This window comes from Carlito syrichta, unplaced genomic scaffold (genome assembly GCF_000164805.1).
Source record: "Carlito syrichta isolate Samal-C Ts95f unplaced genomic scaffold, Tarsius_syrichta-2.0.1 Scaffold112228, whole genome shotgun sequence".
In the NCBI taxonomy this organism is placed as follows: Eukaryota; Metazoa; Chordata; class Mammalia; order Primates; family Tarsiidae; genus Carlito; species Carlito syrichta.
The window spans coordinates 653,048-679,379 of record NW_007056324.1 but is presented as its reverse complement, the minus strand read 5'-3'; the positions used below and the strand labels follow the sequence as shown (position 1 = coordinate 679,379).

Below are 26,332 nucleotides of genomic sequence, written 5' to 3'. Positions count from 1 at the left end.
GGAGCGGCCACTGCACTCCAGTCTGGGTGACAGAGTGAGACTCCAATTCAAAAAATAAATAAATAAATAAATAAAATAGTATTATTTTGGTATAATTTTTTTTTAAAAGCAGGATCTATTGAGAGGACAGAAAAGCTCCCACAGCGGGAGAGAACCCGAAGGGGTTGTCCATAACATTTTTTTTTTAAGACAGGCTCTTAATCTCTTGTCTAGGCTAGTGTGCAGTAGTGCATCCTAGCTCATGGTATCCTTGAACACATGGGCTCAAGCAATTGTCCAGCCTCAGCCTCCTGAATAGGTGGAACTACAGGTGGGTGCCACTGTGAGTGGCTAATTTTTTTATTTCTTGTAGAGACAAGGTCTCACTATATTGCCCAACTGGTCTCGAACTCCTGGGCTTAAGCGGTCCTCCCTCCTTGGCCTCCCAAAGTGGTGGGATTACAGGCATTAGCCTCCACACTGGCTGGCTTTTTTTTTTTTTTTTAATATTGGGGAGAGAAATTTATTGTTGGAAACCTTACAACCCTGCAAAAAGTCTCTTTTCATTAGACAGAAAGCATATTAATAGACTTTGGTACAGCTATGTTATTTGTTTAGTTATTTAGAATTTTGGCATTTCCAAAATGAAATTTCATTCCACTAGAATAGGTTAAAATATCATTAGTGTTATTAAATGCTTCTGTTTTATCTAATTTCAGTTTGGTGAGTATATATACACTTTTTTGAGAGTATATGTACCTAAAAAAAGAAACAGCCAGGTGCAGCCGTGTGTGTATCTATAGTCAATGCTTCTCGGAGGCTGAGGCAGGAGGATTGCTTGAACCCAGGAGTTCAAGGCCAGCCTGGGCAACATAGCAAGACCTGTCTCTAAACAAATAATTGAAGTATAGTTTACGTATGGAAAAATTTATTCTTGTAGTTTTTAGTACTATGAGCTGTGGCAAATGCATATAGTCATGTAACGTATGTAACCAGTAGTACAATAAAATATAGAGCAGTTCTGTCACCTCAGAAGATGCCCATGATCTCTTGTAGTTAACTCCTCCTACCACTGTCAGTTCCTGGTAGCTAGATTAGTTTTCTGTCCCTGTAGTTTTACCTATTCCAGCATACCATAAATGGAATTACAGTGTCTGTAACCTTTTGATTCTGGTTTTTTTCTTGATGCATTTGAAATTCATCCTTGTCATGCTGTATCTGTTTCTGTTATTAAGTAGTGGTATCTGTTGTATGAGTATTTCACAGTTTATTCATTCACTGGTTAGGCCATTTGACTTGTTTGCAGTTTTTGGCAAATACAAATAAAGCAGCTACAAGTATTTGTCCATAGGTTATCATTTCACTTGGATAAATTCCCAGGAGTGGGATTGCATTGGAAGTAAATGTTTAACTTTATAAGCAACTGCAAAACTATTTTCCATTTTGCTTTCCCACCAGCAATGTGTGAGTCTTACGTCATCATCAGCACTTAGTATTGTCATTTTTTATTATTTTGGCCATTTGCATAAGTATTATGGTAGTATCTCCTTAAGGTTTTAATTTCCATTTTCCTAATGACTACTGATATTGAGTATCTTTTCATGTGGATCTTTACCATATGGATATCTTTTCTTATGAAGTGTCAGATATGGGTTTTGCAAATATTTTCTCTTAGTCTGTGGCTTGTCTATGTTCTTACCAGTGTCTTTTGAAGAGCAGAAATTTTTGATTTTGTTGAAGAATATAACCTGTCATTTTTTTGGTATATGGGTCATGCTTTTGCTTAAGAAATATTGCCTAACTTGAGATTACAAAAATTTCCTCTGATGTTTTCTAAAAGTTTTATAGCTTTTTTTTTTTTTTTTTGAGTTGGCATCTCACTCCGTCACCCAGACTGGAGTGCAGTAGCCGCTCCTGGCCACTGCAGCCTCGACCTGCTGGGCTCCGCCGATCCTTCTGCCTCAGCCTTCCAAGTAGCTGGAACTACAGGTGTGTGCTACCATGCCCGGGTAATTTTTTTATTTATTGTAGAGATGAGGTCTCACCAAGTTGCCCAGGCGGGTCTTGAACCCGCAGGCTCAGGCAGTCCACTCACTTCAGCCTCCCAAGGCGCGGGATTACAGGCTGAGCCACCGAGCCTGGCTTATAACTTTTTTTGGTTGTTTTTATATTTAGGTCAGTGATCTCATTTGAGTTTTTAAAAACAGCTTTATTGAGCTATATTTCACATATTGTATACTTCACCCATTTAAAGTGTACAGTAGTGGCTTTTAGTGTACCCAGAGTTGTGCAATCATCACCATATTAACTTTTAGAACATTTTCATCACTCCGAAAAGAAGCTATGTACTCCTTATTGATAACCTACTATCCCCGAGTTAATTTTTATGGTGCAAGATATGGATTGAAGTTTGCTTTTGTTGCATATGAATGTTTGGCACTATTTGTTGACAGTGCTGTCCTTACCTCATTGAATTGCCTTTTTTCTTTGTTGAAAATCAATTGGCAGCCTGGTGCGGTGGCTCACACCTGTAATTCCAGCACTTTATAAGTTGGAGGCGAGTACTACTGGTGAATCCTAGCACTTTGGGAGTGAAGGACTGTCTGAGCCCAGGGCTTCGAGAGCAGCCTGGGCAACTTGGCGAGACCTCATCTCTACAATAAATAAAAAAAATTAGCCGGGCCTGGTGGTGCATGCCTGTAGTTCCAGCTACTTCGAAAGCTGAGGTGAAAGGATTGCCTGAGCCCAGGATGTTGAAGCTGCTGTGGCCGTGAGCATGCCACTGCACTCCAGCCTGGGTGATAGTAAGACTTCAACTCAAAAAAAAAAGAAAAAAGAAAATCAGTTGGCTGTATGTGTATGGCCATTTCTGGATTCTGTTCCATTAATCTATATGATATCCCTATGCCATTGCCACACTGTCTTACTTACTGTAGCATAATTACTGGTGTTGAAATTAAGTGGTAAGTTCTCCAGCTTTGTTCTTTTCCAAATTGTTTTGGATTTTCTGTTTCCTTTGTCTTTCCATGTCACTTATTACCAAAAAAAGTCCTGTGTGGATTTTAATTGCTTTGGATGACTTTCATAAGATTGTTGCATTGTACTTGCTTTGTGTTTTTTTACTTGAGAAGAAAACGTTTTCAGTATGATTTTCATTTGCAGTTGAGTGTACTGTAATGTATCCTAACACCATACCATGAATTCATGTAGTTAAACTTAATTTTTTCCTGCTTATGTTTTAAAGTAAACCAAAGGTATACCATTTTATCAAGGGAGATAAGCTTTTAGGTTGAAGAACTGGGATTATTTTATATGTGCAAGAAAGGACTTTGTGCTTACTGTTTTTGGAATTTTATACAGAATTTAAATGGTACAAAAATGATATGTTCATTCCTCATTTCAGAAATTCCAGCCTTAACAGTTAGAGTTAATTGCCAATAAAAGATCTATATTTGCTTAACTGAATAAAGTGAGATCTTTTTCTTACCCTAATATTGACATATCTGTAGTTTATATCAGGAGGATATGTGCTCAGTAACTTTTTCCTTTTGGTAGATAGCCTATAAATTGGTCAGTGACTAGTATGCTGTTCCTCTACTACTTTTTTCATAACATGCAGATTTCAGAAATATTTAATTTTTCTTTAAAAATAACTAGCTTCTTAGCTGAGTGCAGTGGGGCATGTCTGTAGTCCCAGCTACTGGAGAGACTGAGACAGGAGGATCTCTTGAGCCCAGGATTTCGAGGCTAATTTGGGCAGTGTAGTAATAGTGAGACCCTGTCCCCAAAACAAAATTAAAACAACCTAATTTCTTCCTCATTCTGCCTTCCTTTTTGGAACTTCGGGGAGTAAGAAGTGAGAACTATGTTAGTTCTGGAAACTGTGGTCTTCTGGGTTTTTTTTGTACTCTCAATTTTCTTATAATTATTTGTTTCTATCCCCTCAAGGCATCGTGTGTCTAAGAAATATTTCCTTGTTTTTCAGGTTCTAAATGGCTTCTAAGAAGTTGGGTGCAGATTTTCATGGTAAGTTGACTATTGGAATCATGGTTGAAGTTATGATTTGATCAGAGAACTTGATATTGCTCAGCATAGTAAATGCCCGTTTTTGTCTCTTTAAATGAACAGTTTGAGAAAAATGAAGTTGTACAACAATGTAGCATGTACGTCCCAGAGATCTTCCTATAACTTCAATTTTGAAGTATTTCTTCAAATGGATAGAGTCTCTGATTATTATGATTGAGACTACCAGAGATGAATTGGGAGCTTGCTTGCCTTGGTTGTGCTTCAGCAGTGTGTTGAGGAGTTACCCTTTCCTGTTCCTTGCTCATATCTCTTCTCCATCTGAGTGTGTGGAAAAATTCTAACCCCTTAGTGAATGCTTTATAATGTTTTGGGTTACTTCTTCTTGCCCCATAACAGAAAGCAGTTTACTACAAATTAATCACTGTATTACAGAGGTACCAATAATAGGCTCAAGCCTGTAATCCCAGCACTTTGGGAGGCTGAGGTGAGAGGATTCCTGAGCCTGTGGGTTCGAGACCAGCCTGGGCAACACAATGAGACCTCGTCTCTACAGTAAATCAAAAAATTAGCCGGACGTGGTAGCATGTGCCTGTAGTTCTGGCTACTTGGGAGGCTGAGGCAAAAGGATTGCTGGAGCCCATCAGGTCGATGCTGGAGTGGCCGTGAGCATGCCACTGCACTCCAGTCTGAGCGACAGAGTGAGACTCCAACTCAAAATAATAATAATTACAGTTGTGCATTTGAAACAAATAGTTTCTCTATCATCTTTTCCTAAGTTTGACCTTCCAAAATGGAGTATAATAATAAGCTTTATCTACATTTGAGGGAAATAGAGTTGCCTAAGAAGTTAAAATTAAAGTAGACCCTTTTTTTATATAGTAAAAGAGAAGAATTAATGTTCTTATTAATACCAGAAATAACAAAACAACACAATTATTTTAACAGAAGTTTTTTTTGTTTTTGTTTTTTGAGTTGGAGTCTCACTCTTGTCACCCAGGCTGAAGTGCAGTGGCTTGCTCATGGCCACTGCAGCCTCAACCTGCTGTGCTCAGGTGATCCTTCCGCCTCAGTCTTCCAAGTAGCTGGAATTACAGACTCATGCCAACATGCTCAACTAGTTTTTGGGATTTATTGCAGAGACGAGGTCTCACCAACTTGTCCAGGCTGGTTTTAGATGGGGGGCTCTGGCAATCCTTTCGCCTTGGCCTCCCAAAGTGCTGGAATTATAGACTGAGCCACTGTGCCTGGCCTTAACAGAATGTTTAAAGCTGATTTTCATTGACTGATTGATTGATTGACTCAGGATCTCATTCTGTGTCCCAGTCAGGAGTACAGTGGCCTCATCAAGGCTTACTGCAGCCTGGACCTCCCCGGCTCAGGTAATCCTTCCTTCTCAGTCTTCTGAGTAGCTGGGACTACAGGCACACACTATCACACCTGACTTACTTTTTAATTTTTTTTTTTTTGTAGAGATGAGGGCTTGCTATGTTTCCTATGCTGGTCTCAAGCTCTTGGGTTTAAGCATTCCTCCCTCTTTGACCTCCCAGTGTGCTGGGATTACTAGTGTGAGCCACCGTGCCTGGCCTGATCTTCCATTTTAAAAATTATATCACATCAGCTGGGTGTGATGGCAGGCACCTTGAGTTCCAGCCACTCAAGGCTGAGGTGGGAGGATTGCTTGAGCCCAGGAGTTTGAGGCTGTAGTAAGCTGTGATTGTGCCACTGCACTTGAACCTGGGTGACAAAGAGAAACCTTGTCTCTTTTTTGTTTGTTTTATTTTTTTGAGGCAGGATCTCACTCTATTGCCCAGGCTGGAATGCAGTGGTGCAATTATAGCTTACTGCTGCCTTAAACTCCTGAGCTCAAGGAATCCTCTGCCTTAGCCTCCCTAGTAGCTGGGATTACATGTGCATGCCACCATGCCTGACTAATTTTTAAATTTTTTTGTAGAAATAGGGTCTTGCTATATTTCCTAGACTGGTCTTGAACTCCTGGCTTAAACTATCCTCCTGCCTCAGCCTCCCAAAGCACTGGGATTACAAGTGTGAGCCACCATGCCTGACCCCCCCTAAAAAAAAATTTGGTCACATAATTGTAAGAATGGTTTACTAGACACGTGTTGCCTTGACAACATGTAGTGGTATGCTCCTCTAAGCTACAAGTGTTAGGTTTGCTTGAGAGTATCAGTCAGTTGAGTCTGGGTGGTGCAGCAGTCACTGTAGTTTTAACTTGCTTATGTATTTTACACAACAACTTTTGCATTTTGAATTGACATTGTGCATATTCTTACATACATTACCTGCATTTGTTTTGTTAAATCATTTTGGAGTTAAGTCATTGAAACTCTGGAATTAGAATTCTGTTAAGAGGTAGGTCAAGTATCAGATCCTCTACATAGGTTATTTTCTATGAATTAAGGATTATGATAGCACTCTTTTTAGAAAGTATTTGAATGATAGTAGAAGACAGATCTGAAGCTGCCACTGGGTTACCGTCTGTTTTTTTTTTTTTTTGAGTTGGAGTCTCACTGTGTCTTCCAGGATGGAGTGCAGTGGCACGCTCACAGCCACAACAGCCTCGACCTGCTGGGCTCAGGTGATCCTTCCCCTCAGCCTTCCAAGTAGCTGGAACTACAGGCACATACCACTATACCCGGCTAATTTTTTGATTTATTGTAGAGATGAGGTCTCGCCAAATTGCCCAGGCTGGTCTCGAACCCATGGGCTCAGGCAATCCTCTCACCTTAGCCTCCCAAAGTGTTGGGATTATAGGCATGAGTCACCACGCCTAGCCTGGGTTACCTTTTTAAGGGAAAAGAGAGCGCAGAGGAAAGGTTTAGGGAGAGAAGATGGCAAAAATGAAAATTTTAAATTTACAATCTGTTTCAAAAGGTAAGCTTTTGGCTCATCTCGGTGGCTCAGCCTGTAATCCCAGCACTTTGGGAGGCCAAGGAGAGTGGATTGCCTGAGCCCGTGGGGTCGAGATCGACCTGGGCAACTTGGCGAGACCTCATCTCTACAATAAATAAAAAATTAGCTGGTCATGGTATCGCGTGCCTGTAATTCCGTCTTCTTGGAAGGCTGAGGTGGAAGAATCTCCGGAGCCCAACAGGTCGACGCTGGGGTGGCCGTGAACTTGCCACTGCACTCTAGCCTGGGTAACGGAGTGAGACTCCAACTCAAAAAAAAAAAAAAGAAGCTGAGCTTTCTATTTTGAATATTTGGGAACCTAATTTTGATTAGAACGAAAATAATTTAGTCTCCAGGTTATACGTTTCAGCTAAACAGTCAAGAGAGAAGATTATAATTCTGAAGGTATCTGATCAGTAAAGACTTGTATTTTTAGAATTTCTCTCATCTCCTTAAATTCTTTTATTTATTTATTTTTTTGAGTTGGAGTCTCACTCGGTCGCCCAGACTGGAGTGCAGCAGCTGCTCCCAGCCACCTCAGCCTCGCCTGCTGGGCTCCGGCGATCCTTCTGTCTCAGCCTTCCGAGTAGCCGGAATTACAGGCATCCGCTCCCACGCCCAGCTGATTTTTTGATTTATTGTAGAGATGAGGTCTCGCTGCCCAGGCGGGTTTCGAACCCACGGGCTCAGGCAATCCACTCACCTCAGCCTCCCAAAGGCGCAGGATTATAGGCTGAGCCACCGAGCCCGGCTTTCTCCTTAAATTCTTAACCAAAATGTTTGAATGAAACTTTCTACCTGAGGAAAGAAAAGATTTTCACTCTCTCATAAGTTGCTTCTCCTTTAACAGGGCTCTATGTGCTTGAGCTCCTTGTTGAATTTCAGTGACCTTAGTTGAGTTTTTAGAGTAAAGAATTCTATTTTTAGATATCAAGTGGTTTAAGGAATAGAAATTAAAGGGAATACTTGGAGCATGTTTAATAAGCAATCTTGAAGGCATGTGAGTACTGAACATCAGGTTCACTTTGGTCTTATAAGGCTAAAATTGGAAACCAGAAAACCGAGGCTACTGTTGCTCCCATTTCTTATTAAACAGCAGCCTTTCCTCACTGCTTTTTCTGTGAGTGTTCCATTTTTGTTTTTCAGTTTATAGACTTGCTTTCTTGGCCTACTCATGTACAATACACAGGCCAAAATTGGCCACACCAGTTATGGTGTTATGGTGTTGCTTGCTACTTCATCTTTTAGTTTAAGTGGCTAGCATCATAGAGCTAGAGTTTTTGTATCTTTTGATCAAGCATATCTGATGGCATAACCTAGCTTAGTTTATGAGCTTGTGAATTGGTTCCCCCCAAATTAGGTATTATCTGACTGGTCCATCATTGAAGGGTTAATGGACCAGTAATTTTTCTAGGGCACTTGGGGTGTGGACAACAAGGTAATAACTTCTGTCATGACTAGATATTAAAATGTTTTGGGCTGGATGTGGTAGCTCATGCCTGTGATCCCAGCACTTTGGAAGGCTGAGGAAGGAGGACTGCTTGAGGCCAGGAGTTGGAGACTAATCTGGGCAACATAGCAAGACCCTCATCTCTACAAAATAAATTTGTTAGGTGTGGTGGTGTGCTACTTGGGAGGCTGAAGAGGGAGGATCCCTTGAGCCCAGGAGTTTGAGGCTACAGTGAGGCTGCACCACTGTATTCCAGCCTGGGTGACAGAGTGAGACCCTGTCTCTATTTTTAAAAAAAGGGGGAGGGAGGCTGATGAGGTATTTTGCTGTGCTTACTTATGGTTAGCATTTGATTTACCTTCAGGTTCATCCTTTTCAACTAAAGTTGAACTTCTTCAGGTTTTTTTTTTTTTTTTTTTTTTGAGTTACAGTCTCACTTTTGTCATCCAGGCTGGAGTGCAGTGGCATGCTCATGGCCACTGCAGCCTCGACTCGCTGGAGTTAGGTGATCCTTCTGCCTCAGTCTTCCAAGTAGCTGGAACTGCAGACACATGCCACCACACCCAGCTAGTTTTTTTGTGATTTTTTTGTAGAGACGAGGTCTCACCCAGTTGCTCAGGCTGGTCTTGAACCCCCGTGCTCAGGCAGTCCTCTTGCCTCCACCTCCCAAAGCGCTGGGATTATAGGTGTGAGCCACTGTGCACGTCACTGTTATTAATAACCATATATTATAAGGGAACAGTTATTTCTCAAAGACTTTTGGGTCTGACAGCTGGTTCTCGCAGATGATGGTTCACATTTTTTTCTTTTGCTTTTTTGTGTCTTGTAATTTTTAGTTGAATTCCTGACTCTGTGTACACACACACACACACACACACACACACACACAATTTATTTTATTTTAGAGATGTGGCATACAATTCGGGATTAGATATACGAGTGACCAGTGTACAGGTGAAGTTTGGAGCCTACCTTTGGTTCCCACTTTGCCTGTTATTGAGATCAGTTAGCCTTATTAATGTTATGTGCCCTCCCCCTCCCCCGGCAGTTTCCAGCTACTGCCAATTCCTTTCTTATAGTATTATGGTAAATGTTTAGGGTTTGCTTTTGAGTGAGAATATATGGTACTCAGGACATTGTATATTAAAAACTGATTTTGTAGGTTATCTGACTTGTTTTATTGTTAGGGTGTATATAACATTTTCTTGTGATTTCACATCTTAGAACAGATATCTGTATTTATAATTTTGTGTAATTTTTTGCAAGTGTTACCTGGCTTCTGACTTTAAGATAGTGATAGTCATTCATGGAATTGCAATTTTCATTTAATTTTGTTTGATCTGTTCTAGTCTTCTTTTTAAAAACCTTACTTTGAATCCCCTCACAATAAAACCTTAACTTAGTATAATCCAGTTGCTCCTCTCTATTAGGAATTTCTCCCCTTACTTGAAATTGTACATTTTTCTAGAAAAATAGGCAAGATCATAAGCATATCAACAATTTAGAAAGAAACAAAGCAAAATGAAGCCTTCCCAGAATTTATCCAGAGTCATTACACAATCGGCCTACCAACGTGATATGCAGAACCGACTTCAAGGATTACCACCACCACAGTTATTAAGAGATGTGCTTATTTTCTTTTTCTAAATGGAACTTAGGAAAATGAACTCTGACATTTTAGAAAAATTTTCAACAATAAGACCTGAAACTAAAAGGTATTTAGGGTGAGCCTGAAAATTGTTAGTTGCAGTGCTAAATTCTTTGGGCCATTGTGTTTGAGTTTTTATTGAATTTTTAAAAAACTAAAGCATATTGAGAAATGAGGAATTGATGTTGTTAAACAGATATTCTATATGCTTGATAAAAATGGATAGTTTCTAAGGCATAGTTGGTTATATTTGGAAGAAATATTTTTTGTAATCTTCACAATATCATCATTTATAGTACTTAGCTGGTCTCCATCCGTTATTCAGAAGGCTTTTTTTTCAACTAGGAATTTTTTTTTTTTTAATTTTTATTTTAAAGATGTGGGGTACAGTTCAGGCCTAGGTATACATATGGTTCAGAAAGCTGTATTTAAAACCTTTTTGCTCTTTATCCCTATCCTCTCCTCCTAGTAATCACCGAACTGTTTGTTCATTCCCTGTTAACAGAACTTTTCAAGGACTACTAAGACCATGGACAGGTTAGGGATGTGCTAAATCACCTTGGTATTGGCATTGTTAGTTAAAAGAGACTTTTTTTTAATTTTTGAGTCAAAGTCTCACTCTGTCACCCAGGCTGGAGTGCAGTGGCACACTCACAGCCATCGCAGCCTCAACCTGCAGGCAATCCTTCTGCTTCAGCCTTCCAAGTAGCTGGAACTACAGACGTGTGGCAGCATACTCAGCTAATTTTTTGATTTATTGTAAAGACGAGGTCTCTCTATGTTGCGTTGGCTGGTCTGGAACCCCTGGACTCAGGCAGTCCTCTCACCTCCACCTCCCAAAATGCTGGGTTTACAAACGTGAGCCTTCGTGCCTGGCTAGGAGACTGCTTTTTAAAGCATTTATCCATAATTGTGCTAATGAAGGGAAACAGCAGTTTTTTAAAGGTGTTCTTCCTGATCTTATCTAGCCCTAAGCCAGGACTTAGTTCCATTTATAGAAAATAATTCTGAAGCCGGGCTCAGTGGCTCAGCCTGTAATCCCGTGCCTTTGGGAGGCTGAGGTGAGTGGATTGCCTGAGCCCACGGGTTCGAGACCCGCCTGGGCAACTTGGTGAGACCTCATCTCTACAATAAGTCAAAAAAAAAAAATCAGCCAGGCGTGGTAGCGCACGCCTGTAGTTCTGGCTACTTGGAAGGCTGAGGTGGAAAGATCACTGAGCCCGGCAGGTCGAGGCTGCGGTGACCAGGAGTGGCCACCGCTCTCCAGTCTGGGCGACCAAGTGAGACTCCAACTCAAAAAAAAAAAGAAAGGAAAATAATTCTGTCCATGTATATCACACTGTAATAGTTTCGTAACTGAAAGGTAGGCAAGGAAATCAAACACTTTTTTTTGAAGGATTTTCTTATTTTACTCAAATAGCTTCAGCATAGTATATTTTTATAGTTTCCGCCTCAAATCCTCTTACCAATGTACAATAGAACTACCTATTTAAGAAAATTTAGTTAATATTAATGTAGATAGTTTTGCTTATCATATATGTATTTGTATATAATATATTCTTATTAACGAAAAGGATTTAGCATTTGGTAGCTTGACTGTAAGTCTTTCCAGTGCTTCTTAGCCAGTGCTAAAGTTCCAGCTTTGTTTCTAGTCAATTAGGGCACAAGCCAAAGTTAGAATTTTTCAGTAACATTTGAGCACCTATTATAGAAAACAGATGAAAATTCTTTAAAATTAGGAGAGCATTGCTTTTGGTCTTTTTAATGTACAGCATTTAATAAGTGCCGGAGGATTTAAATGTTGTAATCAACACTTAGATGTGTTGGTAAGCTGTGATGGTACCTGGTACTTTTTTTGGGGTGGGGGAGTGGATCACCTGGTATATTTTTGTGACTTTATTCATATCTCAGATATGTGCTTGTATCTTGTATGATTACTCTGATAAGTGGGATTAGAGTTAGAGTGAATACAAAACGAGTGTAAAACCATATCTTCTTTATTTGTTCTTTGTTCATTGAACAAATCTCATTGGCCAGATATTATGCTAAATTTGAGGTGATATAGATGTGAAACATTTCTCCCTGTGAAGGAACACTCAAATCCTTGCTCAAAGTCTCTAAGGGGAGGTCAAGGAAATAGACTATTAACAATACATGTAGTGGTAAGTCCTGAGGTGGTGGTATGAACTGGGTGTTTTGAAATCGAGAAAGGGAGTTGTTCTTGAGTTTATTCTTAAAGGACTACAAATAATTGCTAAAATCAATAAGGGTAGGAATGTGATAGGCATTGCCAGCTAGAAGAAAGCCCAAGTATGACCATACTTGGAAACTTTCCTAGAGTGTTAATAATTTTGGTTATTTCCTAGAGTATTAAATTATTAAATTGAACACAATTGTGAATTTAGTTTGCTAGCTGAGTGGGAGACATTTCAAGTGTTTTAATTCTGGCAGTAGATGGGAAAGAAAGGCCCTTTACCCCAAGGGTGAGAGTAGAGGCCTTCTTCCTGATGGAGAGTTTCAGGTATATCAGAAGAATGCCTACCTCAGGAAATGGGTGACAGGAATGATGACAGGATTGTGAGTGGTATTCCGACCTTGGTCAGTTTTGAGATCTGCACAGTTCTTGTATGCAAAGAAGTTGTCTTCATGGAAGAGGTGTAATTGTCTTATTCTGTGTCCATGGACACCCAAGCAAATTCACTAGTGTGAGGCTGAGAAGTATGCCTTATTTTACTAGCTGTTCGTATCACCAAAGCAAAATTTATTTGAACTATGTTTTATTGTCCATGATGGTTCTGCCAGTAAGTCAGTAAGAATAGAAAAGAAACCATGGCCTAATTTTAGTGTGTAGCTAGAGTCGTATACAAGAGGCATTCTACTTTTATTCTACTCTGTAAATTGATGGTTATGTCTTAGTCTTTCTGTAGTGTTTAGTTATGACAGGCAAAGCACCTTCAGGGGATTAAAGCAGTTCAGATGTGTAGGACTTATATTCCTGGATAATCCTATTTGGATTTCTATGATCTTGTCTGGTTTGTCCTTTTCCATATAAGAGGTATGCTACTTAAATATTTCCACATTGTTCTAGAAAGCAGGGTTCTCTCCCTCTCGTTCTAAATCTGTAGTAATTATTTGTATTAATTGAAAATGATTTTTTCTAAAGTAGCGAAATCCTAATCAAGGAGGTTCTTTTGTGGGGAGTCTGTCATCAGTTCAGCAGTATTTATTAAATGCCTATTACATGTCAGGCTGTGCAGTAGGTTTTGAGAATATATCATTGAGCATGGTAGACTTAAGTACTTGCCTGTAAGGAGCTTACATTTCATTGGACAAGAGAGATAATGAATATAATGGAAAAGCCAAAGTCAATTGTATAATGTGATAGAAGAAGGTAAATGCTAAGGGGAAAGATAGACAGTAATATGGGAGTACTGTGTAGGGTGTTCAGGGTAAGCTGCACTAAGAAGGTAACATTTGAGCAAAGACTTGAAGGAAGTGGAGGAGTGAATCATGTGAACATCTGAGGGAAGAGTATTCCAGTTAGAAGGAACAAGCCAGTGCAGAATTTTTGAGGTGGATTGAGCCTGTTACTGTTGAGAATACTATTCATGACTTGGGCAGTGAGCCAGGAGACTACTGCTAGGACATGAGAGCTGATGTCATGGGAGATGGGAAGACCTTTTAGGCCACTGTGAGTACTTTGACTTTTACACTAAGTGACTGAAGATTAACCCTAACAAGACCAAGTGGATTGCATCAGTGGGATTTTCTTCTCAGAGATCTAGGCTTAGCAGAAGGTAAGCAGTCAAAGAGAAGGAGCTCTTTGTAACTTCTAGTCTTAGGATAGCAAAAATTAATGTGTAGCCACTAGACATAAGATTATGGCAAAACAAATAATAAAGTTCTTTGCTGATATTTTCTACTTTATTTTTGATTATAGGGACTTTCAGTTACCTTGATGATGTCCCATTTAAGATAGGAGACAAATTCAAAACACCAGCTAAAGTTGGTCTACCTATTGGCTTCTCCTTGCCTGATTGTTTGCAGGTTGTCAGAGAAGTACAGGTAAGTGGTAATTTTTAGTTAAAGTTTAGTGCATTTAAAAATTTAAAGAGTAAGAATTTGATGTATAGTGAAACAGAAAAACCCACAGTCATGAGCCAAATAATGACGTTTTAGTCAGTGATGGACCACTTATATGATGGTGGTTCCAGATTATAATGGCGCTGAAAAATTTCTGTCACGAGTAACATAGGGTTCATTGTAGCTTGGTACATATTACTCATGTGTTTGTAGTGATGCTGTTGTAAACAAACCTACTGTACTGTCAGTCTTATAAAAGTATAGCACATACAGTTCAGTATAGTACATAGTATGTAATATTTGATAATGATAATAAGTGACTGTGGTACTGGTTTATGTATTACTATGTTATACTTTTTAATCATTATTTTAGAGTATACTTTTATTTTTTAAAAAATAGTTAACTGTAAAATAGCCTCAGGTGGGTTCTTCAGGAGGTGTTCCAGAAGACATTGTTATCATGGGAGATGATGGCTTTATGCGTGTTGTTGCCCATGATAACCTTCCAGTGGGACGAGATGTGGAGGTAGAAGATAGTGATATTGATGATCTTGACCCTATGTAGGCCTAGGCTAATACGTGGGTTCATGTCTTCATTTAAGAAAAAAGTTTAAGAAGTTTAAAAAATTTAAAAAATTTTAAAATAGAAAAAAGCTTATAGATAAGTTTATAAAGAAAAAATATTTTTGTGCAGCTGTATAATGTATTTGTGTTTCAAATTAAGTGTTATTACAGAAGAGTCAAAAAGTTTTTTTTAAAAGTTTATAGACTAAAAAATTACAGTAAGCTAAGGTTAATTCATTGTTGGAGAGAGACAATTTGTTTTTTATAAATGTAGTGTAGCCCGAGTATACAGTATTCATAAAGACTACAATAGTGTACAGTGGTGTCCTAGGCCTTCACATTCACTCACCACTCACTGACTCACCCAGAGCAACTTCTGGTCCTGTAAGCTCCATTTGTGGTAAGTGCCCTAAATAGGTGTATTGTTTTTATCGTTTATACTGTATTTTGCCGTACCTTTTCTATGTTTAGAACATGAACACTTCCATTGTATTACAACCATCAGCAGTACTGGCACATTCAGTACTGTCACTTGCTATACAGGTTTGTATTGTAGAAGCAATAGACTGTGCCATGTAGCCTAGGTGTGTAGTAGACTACACCATTCAGGTTGTATTAAGTCCACTCTGTAATGTTCATACAATGACAAAATCGCCTAATGTGCATTTCTTAGAACATATCCTTGTTGTTAAGAGATGCATGCCTGGCTTACATTGTTACACACACACACACACACACACACACACACACACACACACAGATTGAATCATTGTATATTCCTAGAGCTCTGTGCTTTGTCCAGACACACACACACACACACACACACACACACACACACTGAATCATTGTATATTCCTAGAGCTCTGTGCTTTGTCCAGACACACACACACACACACACACACACACACTGAATCATTGTATATTCCTAGAGCTCTGTGCTTTGTCCAGACACACACACACACACACACACACACACACACACACACACACACACACACACACTGAATCATTGTATATTCCTAGAGCTCTGTGCTTTGTCCAGACACACACACACACACACACACACACACACACACACACACACACACACTGAATCATTGTATATTCCTAGAGCTCTGTGCTTTGTCCAGAACAAATCTCCCTAGCCCGTCTAACTTGCTTAATTACCTCTTTTTCTTTCTCTGTTAATGCCTCATAACTTTTCAGTCACTCAAGTTAGATATTCTTCCTTTGCTGTGTCTGACAAGGCATTTTAGCCCTATCTCATTTTTCACAGGGGCTGTTGGAGTAGCCTCTGCTTGCAGCATTTTCTTTCTATTTTTCACATTGTTTCTAGAATAATATTCTTAAAGTTTTTAATTGTTACATCCATGTTTAAAACTGTTCAGAAGTGTTCAGTGATTCACCAGTCCTTACTGAGTCACTTTTAGACATAAGGTTATGGCAGATCACCTCCTCTATGTTCCCTCAAACCAAGTCACTGGTCTGTTGGACATATCATGTATATTACCTGCCTGAACCCTGCCTTTTCTCTTGAGTTGTTCTCTTTACCTGGAATAGTCTTCTCTTTCTCACCATACCTGTTAATGCCTCATAACTTTCAGCTTTCAGCTGTCTGTTAAAATCTATTTATTCTTCTAGATTGTGCTTAAATGCTATGTCCCCTAAAGGCTTCTTGCTCTCAGTTCTCTCATTTTTAAAACTCAGTATTGAATTACTTCTTGAAAGCAGCAAATCACCCTGAGTTACTTCCTCTCTGCAGTACCCATTTACTTAATGCCTGCTTTTGAAAGGTGCTCTAATGGTTACTGAGAATTCTAGAGAAGCAGAAAAGTATAGTCCTCATTCTAACCCTTCTTCCTGTGGCTTAAGACAGTTTTTAAAGATACAACTTCAAGAAATTAAGTTTTGTTTTTGTGGGATTCACTAAGGCACATGTTACGCTAAAAAGTATACTTTAATCTTCCAGAGTCTGTATGCAGTGAATAATAGTAAGAAAACTTCACTTACTTAAAAAAAAAAAAAATCTGGCGTGCAGTGGCTTAAGCCTGTAATCCTAGTACTTTGGGATGCTAAGGTGAGAGGATTGCCTGAGTCCAGGGATTCGAGACCAGCCTGGGCAACTTGGCAAGACCTCGTATCTACAATAAGTAAAAAAAAAAAAAACCAGGTGTGGTAGCGCGCACCTGTAGTTCCAGCTGCTTGGAAGGCTGAGGCAGAAGGATTGTCTGAGCCCAGCAGGTCGAGGCTGCGGTGGCTATGAGTATGCCACTGCATGTCAGCCTGGGTGACAGAGTGAGATTCCAACTCAAAACACAGCCAGCGCGCAGTGGCTCATGCCTGTAATCCTAGCACTTTGAGAGGCAGAGCCGAGAAACCTGAGCTCAGGAGTTTCAGACCAGCCTGAGCAACATGGAGAGACCTTGTCTTTACAATAAATCAAAAAATTAGCCAGGTGTGGTGGTGCGCTCCTGTTCTTCCAGCTATTGGAAGGCTGAGACTGAAGAATCACCTGAGCCCAGCAGGTCGAGGCTGCGGTGGCAATGAGTATGTTTCTGCACTCTGGCCTGGATGACAGAGTTAGAGACTCTGACTCAAAAAAACCCAAAAAGACAAACAAAAAAACCACCTTTGTTGAGATATAATTCACATACCATCAAATTTACCCTTTTGAGACATAAAGTTCAGTGGTTTTTAGTATATTCACAGAGTTATCATTACTAATCCCCATTTAAAAAAATTTGTTTATTTTTGAGTTGGAGTCTAACTGTCACCCAGGCTGAAGTACAGTGGCACAATCATGGCTCACCATAGCCTCAACCTCTTGGACTCAGGTAATCCTTCCATCTCAGCCTTTCAAGTGACTGGGACTACAGGCACATGCCAACACATGTGTGGCTGATTTAAAAAAATTTTTTTTTTTTGTAGAGATGGGTCTCACCATGTTTGTCTAGTCTGGCCTTGAACTCCTGACCAGCTTAAGTGGGCTTAGGTGATCCTCTCGCCTCAGCCTCCCAAAGTGCTGGAATTACAGGCATGAACCACTGCACCTGCCCCTGAACATTTTCATCACCCAAAAAGAAATCCACGTCCCTACAGCCTCTGACAACTATGAGTCTACTTTCTGTCTCTGTGGGTTTACCTGTTCTGGCCATATTCTACAAAGTGTATATAGCCTTTGTGTCTGCTTATTTCACTTAGCATATCGTTTTCATGTTGTATGTGTGGGGGACGGAATCACCCTTCCTCAGTTTCATTGTTATAGAACAACACAGAGACTCAGAGATCGGTGGAGTGAAGCAGCTCTTTTAATATTGTTCTTGCAAGAATGGTGTTTCTTGGGTGTGTAGGCACATCGAAGCAGGAAGAACCAGCACTTTTATCCCTAAAACATAGGTCCTTCTCCTGGCTCCTCATTGGCTGAGTACTGCAGAAGTTATGGGCTTTCCCATATGATGCCTACATGACATTTTGATTGGCTTACAGAATCATTTCATTTGTATGTCCGAGTTACCAATTGGCTTACAGAATTACCATTCTGATTGGATCCCCCAAAAGTTTAAACATGAAGCCCGCAAAAGTAAAAAGCCTGCGAAAAGGAAGCACAAAGAAGCAGGGAGTGAATCAGCAAAAGAGAAGCACAAAGCATTTAGACACCATCTTGAGAACCCAAGATAAACTAGGCTCCAATTTGAAAATAAATCACCGTTCTTATTTTCCACAGTTTGAATGAAGTGTTAGAATTTCACTCATTTTATGGGCCAAATGGTATTCCATTGTATGAGTCTACTATGTTTTGTTTATCCATTCATTTGTTGATGAACATTTTGCTGGTTTCCACTTTTTTGGCTATTATGAAAAATGCTGCTGTGAATATCCTTGTACAGATTTTTGTGTGGACATTTGTTTTCAGTTTTCTTGGGTATAATGCATGAGAATGAAATTGCTGGTCATACATTAACTGGATCTTTAACATTTTGAGGAACTACTGGACTATTTGCTCAAGTTTCTGTGCCATTTTACAATCTTCTCCACATCCTGCTAACTCTTGTTATTATTTTTTGATTATATACTTCCTTGTGGGTGTGAAGTTGTCTCTGATTATGGTTTTGGTTTGCATTTACCTAATGCCTAATGATATTGAGTACCTTACGCATTTTTGAGTACTGAATTGATATTCCTTTTGTGTATGGAGACTTCATTGGGCTGGAAGAGAGGTAGGTTTACTTTATAAACATTTTCTGTTCTATTTGTCTGAGAATTTTTTTTATTGGCAATGACAAATAGTCATTAAATATCTCTCTGTGTATGAGACTATTAGCAATATGATTTTTAAAAACCTCTATCTTGTTTTTTATATTATTCCCTTCTTTATTTATGCATTCAGAAAACTTGTTTTGAATCCCAGATTGTTGTGGATGTAAGCTTTGCTGGGAATTTTCTATTTGATCTGTCTGGAGCACTGTGCTCCTAGTATCAGCTAATAACAAAAAAGGAGATCAAGGCTAAGAGCTCCCTTTCTGTTGGGCTGGTTGAAATATTTTTGTTATGCTAATTGCACAAAGCATCCTTAAACTTTGCCTGAAAAATTAGGTTGTGGTATTCGTGCTGGTCCCATCCTTATTCAGAGAACATTCAGATCTAGAACCCTAGACAGGTGGCTCGAAACTTCTAATAACTTTGTCATATTTGTTCTTGCCTGACAATGCAAGCTCAATTTTTCTGCTAAAATTCCTTTCAAGTGACCCAGTAAAACATACATAGTCCTTGTTATCTAGGATCCACGTTCTGCTGAATGTGACTGTAGTGGCTACAGGTAGTGTGGGGTATCCTGTAGTGTCATGGTTTAGAACATCCTTTAGTGTCACTCATACATGGACTGGAATTGCCATGTAATAACTATGTAATCTTGGATAGAATACTTAAACTCTCCAAGCCTCCATTTCTTCATCTGTAAAGTGAAGATAATTATCTGTTTTTTTTTTTTTTTTTTTTTTTGAGTTGGAGTCTCACTCTGTCGCCCAGACTGGAGTGCAGTGACCGTTCCCGGTCACCGCAGCCTCGACCTGCTGGGCTCCGGCGATCCTTCCGCCTCAGCCTTCCGAGTAGCTGGAATTACAGGCATGCGCTACCACACCCGGCTGATTTTTTGATTTATTGTTGAGATGAGGTCTTGCTGCCCAGGTGGGTCTCGAACCTGCGGACTCAGGCAATCCACTCACCTCAGCCTTTGGGAAAGGTGCGGGATTACAGGCTGAGCCACCGAGCCCATCTAATTATCTTTTACGGATTAAGTAAAATAATGTATTTTTAATGCTTAATCTGGTTCCTGGTACTCCATAAATGCTAGATGATATGTATTCTTATACTCTCAAACTGCATTTTTTTTTTTTTAACTTTAAATATTTCTGCTCTACCTCCTCCCCTTATTTTCTCTGTGTTCCAAATATTCTACATTACTTTGGTAATTAAAAAATAAAAGCTCAATAAAGATTGCTAGAAAAGGAAAGACATTTCCAATTGAGTGAAACTTCGGAGAGCTGTATTTATTATAACCAGTAGAAGTTGGTTACAGCCTTGGTTTTTATTAGAGGAAACCAGTTGGGTTTCTTCCACAGTTAGGAGCAGCTGAGTCTTTGCCCATTGTTGTGTTTTTATGTTAGTGGCAGAAAGGTAGCACAGTGATCCCCATGTGTCTTTCTGGGGCACAGCAACTGGCTCAGGGATTTAAATTAGCTTTTTGACATGTGCATTTTTAGACTTTTCTTGTGTCATTTGAAGCTGAAAAGCTTGGGGATGACCAGAAGCTTTTCATATTTATTCTATTCCGAAATGCTTGTCTTAGCATGTAAGACCTCTTTCATGGTGGGGGTGACTTGAGTTCTACTGAGCCACTGATGTTTCTCTCCCTCTTTTTTATCTTTAATGTGTCGCCAGTCTTGGACATGCACATAGACATTGTTTAATTTTGGTGCTTTAGAGTGAAAGCCAAAGCTTTTGTTTTCTCCTGCCTTGTGTGAATTTTGCTTTACGTAATTGGTGTATTTCTCTTAAGTGTGCAAATGAAATTTTTGTAAATTGAGCTATACTTTAAGGTATTCTTAAGGAACTGCGAAGTGAATCCTTGTGCATTTGCTCTGTAAAATCTTAATCTGAATATGTATAGATTCCTTAATAAAAAGTTTTCCTGCATTTTGAGAACAACCTGTTCATTATAATCTAATAGTGGTTTGAGAGCATAAATCTGTATTCAAATCCAGGTTCCACCACTTACCAGCTTTAGACTTTGGGTGTAGCCCCTGTAAAGTAGGGATAACAGTAGTTACCTTAAAGGGTTGTTGAGAAAACCTAGAGAGTCAATATGTAAAAAGTGCTTAGAATCACACATGGCACTTTGTGTTTCTTAAATGTTAGGGGCTTTCATTACCAAGCATGGGATCTGTTTAGGATACTGCTAGATAACAGAGACCCAAAGAGGGTAGATAACCATGTTGCTGCCCACAAGAGGCTTGTGATGTTGTTGGGAGGAGTTTGAGATTGAGTCAAGCTGCATGTGGTCACATGTACTTGGCGTCAAATGACTGATGGAGACAAATGCTGTAGGAGTTCAGAAGAAGGAATGTGCCATCAGGAAAGCTTCACCGAGGAGGTAACTGAGCTCTGCCCGAGCCTCCCCTGAATTCAAAAAGAAAAATGGCCTCAGAGGAGAGAAGCAAGGGAAGCAGCAAGGTACATTTGGCCTAGTGTGTAGGATTAGAGGTGGTGGTAGCTTTTGCTTGTTAATTTCCAGAGGTAATCTGGGAATATAATTTGGTTAAATCTTACAGGGACATTGGAAGCCTCACTCACTCTTCCACAGTGGAGTTCATTCCACATGCTTTGAATGCTGCCTTGCCCGGTTCTCCTCTTGTACAGGAGCGAGAAAGAAGTGAATTGGGTGGGGTGTGGATGGCCACCTGGGTTCACACCTCCTTTCTCTGCTGTATCTTTGCAGTATGACTTCTCGTTGGAAAAGAAAACCATTGAGTGGGCCGAAGATATTAAGAAAATCCAAGAAGCCCAGAGGGAAGCTGAGCGCAAGACCGAGGAAGCAGAGGCTAAAGCGAAGTCTAAGAGTGGTCCAGAGGGCGATAGCAAAGTGAGCTTCTCTAAGACTCACAGTACAGCCACAATGCCACCTCCTATTAACCCCATCCTTGCCAGCTTACAGCACAACAGCATTCTTACCCCGACTCGAGTCAGCAGCAGTGCCACGAAACAGAAAGTTCTCAGCCCACCCCACACAAAGGCAGATTTCAATCCTGCTGACTTTGAGTGTGAAGAGGACCCATTTGATAATCTGGAGTTAAAAACTATTGATGAGAAGGAAGAGTTGAGAAACATTCTGGTAGGAACCACTGGACCCATTATGGCTCAGTTATTGGACAGTAACTTGCCCAGGGGAGGCTCTGGGTCTGTGTTACAGGATGAGGAGGTCCTGGCATCCTTGGAGCGGGCAACCCTAGATTTCAAGCCTCTTCATAAACCCAATGGCTTTATAACCTTACCACAGTTGGGCAACTGTGAAAAGATGTCACTGTCTTCCAAAGTGTCCCTCCCCCCTATCCCTGCAGTAAGCAATATCAAATCCCTATCCTTCCCCAAACTTGACTCTGATGACAGCAATCAGAAGACAGCCAAGCTGGCGAGCACTTTCCATAGCACATCCTGCCTCCGCAATGGCACGTTCCAGAATTCCCTAAAGCCTTCCACCCAAAGCAATGCCAGTGAGCTCAATGGGCATCATACTCTTGGGCTCTCAGCTTTGAACTTGGACAGTGGCACAGAGATGCCAACCCTAACATCCTCCCAGATGCCTTCCCTCTCTGTTCTGTCTGTGTGCACAGAGGAATCATCACCTCCAAATACAGGTCCTACGGTAAGTCTTTTAAACCTGCTTTGAAATTAGATTTCCAAAGATTTGTTCATTCTTCTACCAGTTGTCTCCCTCACATTCTTCTTTCCAAGGTTCAGGGCAAGATGTGACATGGCAAGTTGACCTGGTTATGTATGTATATGTAATTCTGCTTATTTTCCTGAGGACAAGGATTATTAGTTTTGAGCCTAGTCTGATTGATGTTTGTTGTTTCTTCCTATACCTTTTTGGTCTTTTCCTTTGCAAAGAGAAGGTATGATGCGTCATGTGGATGGTGTTTTCTTGCTTAATCACTTAGTTTTTCTGTGCTGTGATGTCTTGTGCTACTTTAATTCATGGCTTTCTCTTGCTTCTTCTTCTTCTTCTTTTTTTTTTGAGTCTCACTCTGTTGCCCAGGCTGGAGTGCAGTGGCATGCTCACAGCCACTGTAGCCTCAACCTGCTGCGCTTAGGTGATCCTTCCACCTCAACTTTCCAAGTAGCTGGAACTACAGGCACACACTACCACACCTGGCTAATTTTTTGATTTATTATAGAGACGAGGTCTCACCAAATTGCCTAGGCTGGTCTTGAACCCGTGGGCTCAGGCAGTCTTCTTGTCTCTACCTCCCAAAGTGCTGGGATTACAGGTGTGAACCACCATGCCTGGGGCTTGGTACTCTTTTGTCCTTCTCCCAGTTTCCCTATCCCTATCTTACTCTGCTCTGAGTATGGTCCTTTATTTATTATAACTTGGCTAAATTCGGATACATTTCCTCATACTGGTTGATGCCTTTGTAATTGGGAGATAATTTGAGTTGGAACTTGAAGCATAAAGTGAAAATTTGTCATCTTAAAATCTGCAGATTTTAATCATGGAATTCTTTTTTCCCCCTCACTACTGAGAATTGTGCAGTTTTCTTCAAAAGAAAGAAGAGAAGCTGGTACTGGGGAGCTCAGATTTAATATAGAGGGTGGATTGTTACAAAAACTGCAACTTGTAGCATACTGAAGAAAATTTGATTTTGTCATACAAAAATGTTGCAGATGCAGGGTGGTTCCAGGTTCCTATATTTGTCATAAAGTGTAGATTTAGCTCTTGAAGTGGTTATTTCAGCAGCAGAGAACTCATTGCATTCTAAAATAGAAATCCTAGAAGTTCAAAAACCTTTTGCTACATCAACTTATATAGGTTTTTTTGTTTTTTGGTTTTTTTTTAGTTGAGTCTCACTCTGTCGCCCAGACGAGTGCAGTGGCCGCTCTCAGCTATCGCAGCCTCAACCTGCTGGGCTCTGGCTATCCTTCCGCCTCAGCCTTCCAAGTAGCTGGAACTACAGGCGCTCGCTACCGTGCCTGGCTAATTTTTTTGATTTATTGTAGAGATGAGGTCTTGCCAAGTTGCCAAGGCGGGTCTCGAACCCGCAGGTTCAGACAATTCATTCACCTCGGCCTCCCAAAGCGTGGGATTACAGGCTGAGCCACTCAGCCGGTTTATAGGCTTTTTTAAATGACAAAACACATCAACAGACAATTTAGAATCAGAAAGAAGCCTTATTGTATTTCTGTCAGAGATCATAACAAGCTTGCTATTAGTTGGTAAAAAGATATGAAATCTTGACCTGTTTTTTTTTTTGAGTTGGAGTCTCACTCTGTCGCCCAGACTGGAGTGCAGAGGCCGCTCCTGGCCACCGCAGCCTCTACCTGCTGGGCTCCGGTGATCCTTCCGCCTCAGCATACCGAGTAGCCGGAATTACAGGCAAGCGCTACCATGCCCTGCTAATTTTTGATTTATTGTAGAGATGAGGTCTCGCTGCCCAGGCGGGTCTCGAACCCGCGGGCTCAGGCAATCCACTCACCTCAGCCTCCCAAAGGCACGGGATTACAGGCTGAGCCACTGAGCCTGGCTTCTTGACCTGTTTTATAACAAGTACAAGGTCCTAGCAATAGCATTCTTAGTCAGTGATTGTCTGTGTGTTTCTGTTGTCAGAGCGCTCATAGCTTTTTGTAAACTTCCATAGACCTTGGCCCAAGTAAACTTGATAGAGTACAAAACAATACTACCCCTTGGAGTGGACTTCGTTTTAGTTCTTCCTGGTCAGTGGTTGGGCTCTGGTCAGCACTGCACTCCTTTTCATGATTCATTGTATGCTTTAGAGAAGTTAAAAGCACCCTGGAAGAGCTCAGAGATCCTTAGCTAACGCTCCCTCCTTAAACCTCCTATTTAAGCTCCCTATCTCCTGTTTAAAGCTATGTTAATCGTTTAGAGACCAAAGCCAATGAACTAACAGCAGAAATCTTTCTCAAACTGAACACTTGTCATTCTTTGATGAACCTGCTTGTGGAGTTTCTTTCTGCCCATCTTTGGATGGGAAGGGGCCTGCTTCCTACTGTCTTGAGAATTTGCTGTTTTCAGTGGGCAGGTATAAATGGAGCTAGAATTCTGGTGTTTTTCTAAAGAAGTCATAACTTCATCCCCAGGTTGGAAGTGTGCTTTCTATTGTGGCCCTCTATTTTAGGTTAGTCTTTGAGGCCCACAGTGAGAACCCTTCCCAGTAAGAGAAGCATTTCTCTCCAGGATAGCTAGTAACTGGCAGGGGTGGTGGTGGTGATCTGGGCTATATATATCCTTCATATAAGAACTCACAAGGAGGTGTTCCTGGAATTTGACTATTTTAGGCCCAGTGTTCGGGCCTCATTTTTCAGATTTTGATTTCATGTTTTACTATTTATATAAACTAGTCTTAGAAGTTGAGAAATCCGCCTGGTTCATGCCTGTAATCCCAACACTTTAGGAGGTGGAAGCGAGAGAATTGTTGAGTCCAGGGGTTTGAGACCAGCCTGGGCAACTTGGTGAGACCTCGTCTCTGCAATAAATTGAAAAATTAGTTGAGCATGGTGGTGTGTGCCTATAGTTACAGCTACATGGAAGGCTGAGGCGGAAGGATCACCTGAATCCAGCAGGTGAAGGCTGCAGTGGCCATGAGCATGCTACTGCACTCCAGCCTGGTGGGTGACAGTGAGACTCCAACTCAAAAAAAAAAGTTGAGAAATCCATGGTAACATCTTGAGAATAATCTTGTAATGTGTTCTCACTCTGAGTCTAGCCTAAAACATTCTGGCTTAGCCAATGTCTATTCTCACTGCCTCTCAGCCCAGCAGGGCCTTACTTTGCTCACAGGCTAAGCCAGTTCTCCCATTGTTGTGGTTTTGCAGGTATGAATACATTTCTTACTCTTTCACAGGTAATTCAGGAAAATCTTTCTGTACTTTCCCTTAGACTTTGAGTTCTGAATTTATGTTAGTTGTAGCAAATAAAGATTGGCACCAGTTTGCCTTTAAGTTGTATTTTAAGTAATTTTTCTCTCTTAAGAAAGTCATAAATATTGAAAAAAAGTCAGGTATGGTGGCTCATCCCTGTAATCTTAAGACTTTGGGAGACCAAGGTGGGAGGATTGCTTGAGCCTAGGAGTTTGAGACCATCCTTGGCAATGTAATAAAACTCTTTCTCTATCTGGAAAAAAAAATTACACATTTAAATAATTTTTTTTTTTTTTTTTTGAGTTGGAGTCTCACTCTGTCGCCCAGAAGGGAGTGCAGTGGCCGCTCCCGGCCACCGCAGCCTTGACCGGCTGGGCTCCGGTGATCCTTCCGCCTCAGCCGTCCAAGTAGCCGGAATTACAGGCGCGCGCTACCACGCCCGGCTAGTTTTTTGATTTATTGTAGAGATGAGGTCTCGCCAAGTTGCCCAGGCGGGTCTCAAACCCGCGGGCTCAGGCAAG

General features: G+C 40.6%; 1 protein-coding gene across 4 annotated transcripts in view; it reads left to right on the top strand.

Moving 5' to 3' along the window:
• UBAP1 (ubiquitin associated protein 1) overlaps nucleotides 1-26,332 on the top strand; it is a 70,520-nt gene that overhangs the window by 34,915 nt on the left and 9,273 nt on the right. For 2 of the 4 annotated variants that reach the window (XM_008070960.1, XM_021718601.1), the window contains 3 exons: nucleotides 3,965-4,005; nucleotides 13,954-14,078; nucleotides 21,655-22,578. In XM_008070960.1, coding sequence (XP_008069151.1) covers nucleotides 3,972-4,005; nucleotides 13,954-14,078; nucleotides 21,655-22,578 — 1,083 coding nt within the window. In that variant the 5' untranslated portion in view covers nucleotides 3,965-3,971. Of the gene's footprint in view, nucleotides 1-1,939; nucleotides 1,969-3,964; nucleotides 4,006-13,953; nucleotides 14,079-21,654; nucleotides 22,579-26,332 lie in introns of those variants that run through there. The other 2 variants (XM_021718603.1, XM_021718606.1) reach the window with 2 other exon arrangements.